Here is an 8,028-nt window from a genome sequence, read left to right on the forward strand (position 1 = left end):
CACAAATCTTGGCCCCAGGCCCTTCATGACCCGGGCGTCCCGACTTGGGCTAGCTGGCTCATGGATCAGGAATGCAGTGATCTCACGGCCCCTCCCTGTCCCGTTACTCTGCAGTTTCCCTCCAGGGCCCCTTCTCCCCTCCCAGTCTGTCTTCCGTTTGGCTAGGACAGCGGGAACCGGAAGCCTGGGTCCCTAAGCGGGCGGAGATTCCGGCTTCTAGCTGAGACTCTGAGTACAGAGCTTGGCTAGGATCCCAGGATGGAGGTGGAGCTTCTCTTCGAGACCCGCTTCTTACTTTAAACGCCCTATATACGGATGCGCGCGAGTCGGCAAGCCCCGCCTACCAGAATGAGACCCGGAGGATGGTTCTCAGAGAAGCTGTCACTAGATCCCTATTTGCATAGCCCCACCCCGAACGAGCTTCCCTCCAACCTACCAGAAAAACGAGCTCTTATTAGCATAAACACGCCCACCGACGGCCCGCCAGCTGAGAGCGCGTGGCGCTACTGGGTGGGGTAAGCACAAAATTATATTAGCATAACCACGCCCCACTCGGAATTCCCCCTTGCAGCAAACTTCGTTCTCCTGCCCTTATTAACACAGCTCCTCCTTTTCACTGGTCTTGCCTCCTCCTTAAGTGTCCTGAGACGGGAGTCCTTGCTGCCAGAGCTCATGATTATGCAGTAGCCTCATTAGCGTAGCCCGACCCTGAGTCCCGCCCGGTTTCCCCCCTGGCGGTAGCAGAGGCGGCAGCAGCGGTGGCGACATGAGCAGCGGGGCGGCGTCCGGGACTGGGCGGGGGCGGCCCCGGGGCGGGGGGCCGGGACCCGGGGACCCCCCGCCCAGCGAGACACACAAGCTGGTGGTCGTGGGCGGCGGCGGCGTGGGCAAGAGCGCACTGACCATCCAGTTCATCCAGGTAGTGGGCCCTCACCCGGGAGGGGTCCCCGAGACCCAGACCTCAACCTTTGGGGGCTCCCTGAGATTTCTGTGTCCCCTTGACCCATCACTGAGACCTTCCTATAAGACCCTCTAATCTTAAAAGATCCCCTCAGGTTGCGACTCTAAGCTCCCCCAGGGCCTCCACCCCCTGCACGCGGGACTTCTCCTAATACATCCGGAGACCCACCATCCCTGCCGCTTCTCTGCTGACCTGGCTCTGAGTACCTCCTGAGAGCACCTTAAATAGAGAACAGTAGCCTCATTCAGATCCTGTGCACGCCCAAGGGTTCTCCACACCCTCTGCCCTGTACCCTATTTCCCCTCAGAGGCTCAAGGGGAGAACAGCTGTGTCCAGCACCTTTAAGATTCCCCCAGTGGGGATTCGTGCCCCCTTCTGGGATCTCCCCCAGCATCTAGAAATTTGCCCAGACCTTGGCCCTGAGGTTCTTCTGGAATCACCCAGTCTTGAGACAGGCACCCTCTAACCATTGCTCAGAGAGGATTTCCCCTCAGACCCAAGTGATCCTGTCCCTTAGCTGTTCCTGAAAATTCCCAAGACCCCAAGATCTGGCAATCCCCCATTTGCCAGACCTCCACTCCTCCATGTCCAGTCCTCCTCCACTCCAACTCCTTAAGCTTGTCTTAGAAACTCCATGCAAGAAGCCCAAGATTCTTCACACTTCCAGAAAGACCTGCTCCTTGGGAGTTTGGCCCCATAAATGCATCACAAGGCCTGGAAGACTAGTCTATGACAAAACTTCCAATTGCCGGCAAACCTCCTCCTCAGGGCTGGCCCTCAGTTCTCAAGCCTGAGCTTCTCTGATGTGCTCTGAAGACACGCCCCTAATCCCCCTCAGAGCCACAGCCCCACCCAGGACCTGGTCCCTACCCCAAGCACACCTCCAGCAGATAGGATGCAGCCTTTAGACTCCCAGCCTCCAAATCACCTCTCTCCTGAAAACCATCTCCTGCCCAGGAAACCTCTACCACAATCCCATGGGAAACCCTTCCCACCTCAGCAAAACCCTTGAAAAGTGTATGTCCCTAGGTGCTACTGGAGAGGCCCCAGGGTTGCCGACCCCTCCAGAGACACCCCACCCACAGCAAACGCGTTGGGTGAGCCCCACCCATGCAGAGGAAGGCCCCAACCCTAAGCCTCTTGCACCCAGGGGCAGACCAGAGCTGGCCCAAGGCCTGGCTGGAGGCGGCAGGACCCAGGCAGGAAGGGCGAGGCTGGGGCTGAGGGTGGGGCTGAGGGTGGGGCAGGATTGGAACCGGGACCTTCCCCTGGGAGGAGACACTGGAGGCCGCTTGAGGAGGAGGGGAAGGGGAGGAGAAAGAGGAGGAGGAGAGAGGGAGGGGAAGAAGAGGAGAGAGAGAAGACAGACAGCTTCTCTGAACAACAGCTCCTAGTAACTGCTTACTGTTTGCCTAAGGACATGTTAAGTATCTAATAGAGATTTCCCCTGAGTTTCTAATGCTGAATGAGTGTACTGCTATTCTTTATTCTTAAGCTCATTTTTCAAATTAGGAAACAGGCTCAGAGAGGGGAAGCAGTTTGTTCAATATCACACAGCCAAGATGTAATCATGATATGAAAGATGTACTTCATAGCATAGAGGACAAGAAGAGATGCAGAGAAAGAGACTGGAACAGGGAGCGGCTCAGATACCCAAAGAGAAGGCAACAGAGAAGTAGAGACCTAGAGACAGAAAGGATGAGAGAGAGAGAGAGAGAGAGAGAGAGAGAGAGAGAGAGACCAGAGAGGCAAGTAGAGTGAGGAGGGACCAGGGACAGGACATCCTGTAGGGACACAGAAGTAACAGTGGCCTTTCCCCGCCCCTCCAGTCCTACTTCGTGTCTGACTATGACCCCACCATCGAGGACTCCTACACGAAGATCTGCACGGTGGATGGCATCCCAGCCCGACTGGACAGTGAGGGCGGCTGGGAATGGGTGGGAGGCATGTCACCAGGGGCTCATTGGGGTTGGTTGGGGGAGCCTCGTTCCCATGGTACTCCTCCATCTCTTCAGTCCTGGACACCGCGGGCCAGGAGGAATTTGGGGCCATGAGGGAGCAGTATATGCGGGCTGGCCATGGTTTCCTGCTGGTGTATGCCATTAACGACCGGCAAAGGTGAGAGGTGGCCAGTGGCCGATTAGTATGGGAAGTCGGGGGAATGGGGGGCACCACCTGGGCTGGACTTCATTCTCCCACTTCTCTCCCAGTTTCAACGAAGTGGGCAAACTCTTCACTCAGATCCTCCGAGTCAAGGACCGTGATGACTTCCCCATTGTGCTGGTTGGGAATAAGGCAGATCTGGAGACACAGCGCCAGGTTTGTGATGCCACCTTCCCTGGGGACCCTAAATGGGGTTGGGAGGCTCCGTCCAGTACAGCATCCTCCTCGCACTCCTGCATCTCTGCTCCCTCCCATGCCACGCTTCTCATTTGGATGTGTTATTCCCAAGTGGGACCATCTGGATTGCCAGCAACATTCACCAGAGGGCTTAGCACACAGACATCCCCAGGACGGATGGATGGATGGGGCAAAGGGCACCACCCCCATGCACACCTCTGAGACCTGAATCTCTGCCCCTTGCCTCCTCTTTTCCCACCTAGCCTCTCCCCACAGTCTCTCCTTCTCCCCTTACATAGACCTCCCACTGGCCTAAGCCCTCCCATAGCTCCCCAGTTTTTCCACCAAATTCCGTGGGATTTCCAGTTTTAGGGGGAGCTTGGCCTGTGGCCTCTGCTAAGAACACCTTACATGCCCTACCCCCGGGGCTGAGACTGGAACCCAGGGCTTCACACATGACAGGCAAGCACTCTACCACTGAGCAACACCCCCAATCCACACCCTGCCTGGCTGCTAGTTACCTAACTTGATCGCTAGTTACCTAAAACGTCCATGAAACCTCCCGGTTCCTCACTTGAATGGCACTAACTCCCTCAACATCCACCCAGGATCTTTCTGCAACTTTCCCCTTGAGCCACCAAAGGTTACCTCAATTATAGCTTCCCCAGCTGGGGTCACCCTGAGCATGAGAACCTGATTCGTGTCCATAACCATCCCCACCAGGTCCCCCGATCTGAAGCATCTGCTTTCAGCGCCTCCCACCATGTGGCCTACTTTGAGGCATCAGCCAAACTGCGTCACAACGTGGATGAGGCTTTCGAGCAGCTGGTGCGGGCCGTCAGGTAAACTGAGTTCCCTTCCTGTCACCCTGGTCTCCATCCCCTCCAGCCCAGATTCAACAACTGCTTCCCACAGGAAATACCAGGAACAAGAGCTCCCACCCAGCCCTCCCAGCACCCCCAGGAAGAAGGATGGGGGCTGCCCCTGTGTCCTGCTGTAGCCAGGGTAGAAGAAGTGACCAGCACAAGCTGTCGGGACCAGCTGCCTTGCACCTTGCTGTGTGGCCTGAGGCCCTGGCCGAGCCTCAGTTTCCTCCTCTGGGTCTCCCAGGACACACTACACCTTTTACCCTTATTTCCCAGCCTCCTCTGGGCCAACGCCACTGTGTGCCTTTTGCCAACACCTCTTTTCCCCACCCAAGCCCCTGGTGGGGTGAGGGGTTCCAGGGTCACTGCTGTATATAACTCCCCACCCCCAGAAAAATAAACGTCACTGCCAATGTCAGGAGGTGGTTTCTAAAAGGGAAATGGTGAATTCAGGGCATACTTTCAGTGCCCTGCTCTAAAGCCTTGCCCCATCTAGAACTGTCGTGGGGTCTAGAACCCATTTCTTGGGAAAGGATGGGAATAAACTGAGCCAGGTGTACAGACCTCACTTCCCTTCAACAGCTTGAGCCCAACCTTTACTGTTTGGGTGGGCATTTTGTTAGGATGAAGTTTAATGTCTAAACTTTAATGTCTTTGCAAAGTTCTAGAACTGCACTATTCAGTAGGGTGGCCAGAAGCTACATGGAGCTATTTAACTTAAGACCAAAAATCAGGAACACCAGCAATATTTTAAGAGTTCAATAATCACACCTAATTAGTGGCTATCCTGTTATGGGATGGAGCAAATGTACATCCCTATCAGAAAGAAACCAGAAAGGCAGGTAGAGTGAGGAGGGACCAGGGACAGAAAGCTTTACTGGACAGTACTGTTCTACAACGTTCCAAGACCTTGGAAACAGGCAAATACTACAAATGGTGGCACAGTCTATATTGAGAAAGGTCTTTTGGCTGGAAGAGCAAGGCAGACAGGTGGACAGAATGATATCAGGCAAGTTTTCAGTTCCAGAAAGTTCCCAATGGGTTTGACGTCTAAATCTAAGCCCTGAGTCCATCTTGGGACTCATGTGGAACACCCCATCTGAGCCTCTTTTGGTCTGTGGGGGACAGGAGGTGGAAATACAGAATGTCTTTAGGTCAGACTAAGCAAGTGGTCTTCAGATTTGTAAATCTAAAGCTAATCTGTGTCTTGACCACCACATCCAATCTAAGACCCTCAATCCTGCCCCAGATTTGCTGACTTGGAAGGCTGGAGCCAAGAGACCACCAGCCACCCACCTCCCAACCATCTCTGACTGAAAATCTTTGAACCCCAACACCTACACATTATAACAGGCCAGAAACCTCCTCCGAGATGTCCACCTGCCCTAGAACTTAGGCCTTCACCTGCCACCTGCCATTAGTCAGCAACCTGTTGCCCTGGTCCCTGATCTCTAAATAGCTCATTCCCAATGCAGAGCCTGCCTTGTGGTACAGATACAGTATAGCCTGGCACAGCCTCAGGGGCCAGGCTCCCTGCATTCAAATCCAGCTCTGGCTGGAGATGAAGCCCGCTAGTGGAGTGCTTGCCTAGCAAGTGAGGCCCTGGGTTCCAGCACTACCAAAAACAACAAATCCAGCTGAGGATCCTCTATGAAAGGGGGGTGATCACATAGCTGCTCTGCAGGGTGGGTGAAAGGCTGAGATGATCACAAAGCGGGAAGGATCTCGGTACCTGGTCCACACTAAGTGCTCATGTTTGATGACCATGGCTCACTGTTCTCTGTTCTGCCCCAGAACCATGAATGTCCCTCTGTATTCCAGATTAGAACACTGATTAGTGAATATCCCTTTCCGGGTTTCATTATCACAGAATCCTTGGCCTGTATTCAACCTTCCGCCCTGGGACTAAGCGTGGCCCAGCTGTATTGTGCTAGGTTCACTCCCCGCCTCTCTAAGAAGGGGCCCACCCCTGCTGGGTGGGGGAATGTGAACTACAGGAGGACACATTTCTCTCAGTTTCCAGACAAGGTCTGACACTTCAGCCCTAGTTGGGGGTCCTTTGCCAACTTCTTTCCCCCAGGGTCCCATGATTGACACTCTCCAGTAGATCTGAATCTTGCCTGTGTTGTTGAATTCCTTCCAAACACCCACCTTCTTACAGGACCAAGATACACATTGAGAAGGTGACAAGTTCCTGTTTGTGGCCAGATAAAGGTTAAAAAAAAAAAAAAAAAAAGACAACTGGCAGGCCATTTTTGGAAGGTTCATGGTTAATGCCAATCTAAAAACTTGAGACAGTACTGAACAGGCTGGTATGTCCCTAGGCATGTGCTGGTGCTGAGTTCCTCTGTAAGGTTCCTGCCCTCCCATGCATTTTGGCGAACCCTGACAATGATTTTTAAGTCTCTCCCATTTTGATGTCCTTGTCCTTATTCATCTTTCCTGCCTCCCTTTTCTTTTTGTCACGTCTTAGACCTCTGCCAAGCCTCCTGGGTTCTCCTGCCATGGAGAGCAGGAGCTGTGCACCATCCTAGGTGCTTCAAAGCACTTCATCTTCCCAGTGACAGTAGCCCATTTTACACAAAACAAAGTTGAGGATGGGAGCTGTTAGCCAACTTGCTTGGCGGCAGCCAGTATTCAAATTTGGGCAGTTGGGTTCCAAAGGCCAGCGAATGTTTTGCTACTGCTAAAGGAATAAATGATCCTTGCCCCATCAATCACCTTCAAGATACTCCGTCCACTATGTCTGATCTCTGGACAATGCCAATCCTGGTGCCTTTGGCCCATTTGAGAGCCTAATCCAGAAACTGAAGTGTGTCACTTGCCATCAGTGGCTGCACTTTCACATGCTAAAGGCCACAGTTCAAGGACACCAGTAGTCCACCCTCAGTCCTCAGTGATTCTCTAGGAAGTTCATGGTCCATCAGTGACTCTCCCATTGCAGTTCTTGAATGCTGCTGTCCATCCTGCATTCTGAAGACCCACGTTCTGAAATCTGCAATGTGATTACCTAGACAACACCAAGGTTCTAGAACTGCAAGAGTTCTTCCTCAGTTCATTTGGAAGGGAACCTAGGACATTGATGTCTCCACCCTGCCTCAGAACATGTCTGTAACACCTGTGGTCTGAATTGAAAATGAGCACCCAGGTTCTAGAATGACAGCCTGTTCACTACTTTGTAGACTGGGTTCTACAGTACTGCCAGTTGATTTAAAAATTCTGACATTCCTGTCTTTATGTTGCCCAGGTTGGCCAGGAACTTGCCATCCTCATGCCTCATCTGCCAAGTAGCAGAGATTACGGTAATGTGCCATTGCATCCAGCTAGGATTTTATTTAAAAGTGGATTCTGGCTGAGCATGGTGGCACATGATTATAATCCCAGTGACTAGGGAGGCTGAGGCAAGAAGATCACAAATTTTCTTATGTAAGCCTGGGCAATTTACTGAGACCTTGTCTCAAAATATTAAAAAAAAAAAAAATTAAGAGAACCAAAAGGGCTGGGACTACAGCTCCATTGTAGAGGTCCTAGGGTTCAATCTGTAGTACCAGGAGAAAAAAAAAGAGCCAAATATGTGAATTTGAGGTCAGCCTTAGCAATTTAGTGAGGCCCTGTCTCAAAATACAAAGGGCTGGGGATATGGCTCAGTGGCAAAGCACCCCTGGGGTCAATCCTGGGTATGGGGTATGGCCAAATGAAGAGTACTTGCCTAGCCATCGTGAGGCCCAGGTTTGATCTCCAGCAACAGCACCATTAAAAACAAAATGAAGAGCTGGTTCTGACACAGTAGATCTGAGCCTTAATCTCCATCAGTTTTTTGGGGACACCAAAGTAATGGCTATACTTTGAATAGCAAGGTTT

At 52.5% G+C, this 8,028-nt stretch overlaps 1 protein-coding gene across 1 annotated transcript; it reads left to right on the forward strand.

The window, feature by feature from the left end:
- Positions 1 to 673: 673 nt before the first annotated feature.
- On the forward strand, positions 674 to 4,585 carry Rras (RAS related). The gene is made up of 6 exons (XM_026406247.2): positions 674 to 919; positions 2,791 to 2,878; positions 2,977 to 3,079; positions 3,172 to 3,280; positions 4,025 to 4,143; positions 4,217 to 4,585. The coding sequence occupies exons 1-6, from the start codon at positions 767 to 769 to the stop codon at positions 4,299 to 4,301; spliced, it is 657 nt and encodes a 218-aa protein (XP_026262032.1). The 5' UTR covers positions 674 to 766; the 3' UTR covers positions 4,302 to 4,585.
- The last annotated feature ends 3,443 nt before the right edge of the window (positions 4,586 to 8,028 follow it).

The sequence above is a fragment of the Urocitellus parryii genome, chromosome 15, assembly GCF_045843805.1.
Source record: "Urocitellus parryii isolate mUroPar1 chromosome 15, mUroPar1.hap1, whole genome shotgun sequence".
Classification (NCBI taxonomy): domain Eukaryota; kingdom Metazoa; phylum Chordata; class Mammalia; order Rodentia; family Sciuridae; genus Urocitellus; species Urocitellus parryii.

Coding starts and splice junctions, on each gene's coding strand:
- Rras (XM_026406247.2), top strand. CDS start 767: ATGAGCAGCGGGGCGGCGTCCGGGACTGGGCGGGGGCGGCCCCGGGGC. Junction 2,879..2,976: donor CATCCCAGCCCGACTGGACA/GTGAGGGCGGCT, acceptor CCATCTCTTCAG/TCCTGGACACCGCGGGCCAG. Junction 3,281..4,024: donor ATCTGGAGACACAGCGCCAG/GTTTGTGATGCC, acceptor CATCCCCACCAG/GTCCCCCGATCTGAAGCATC.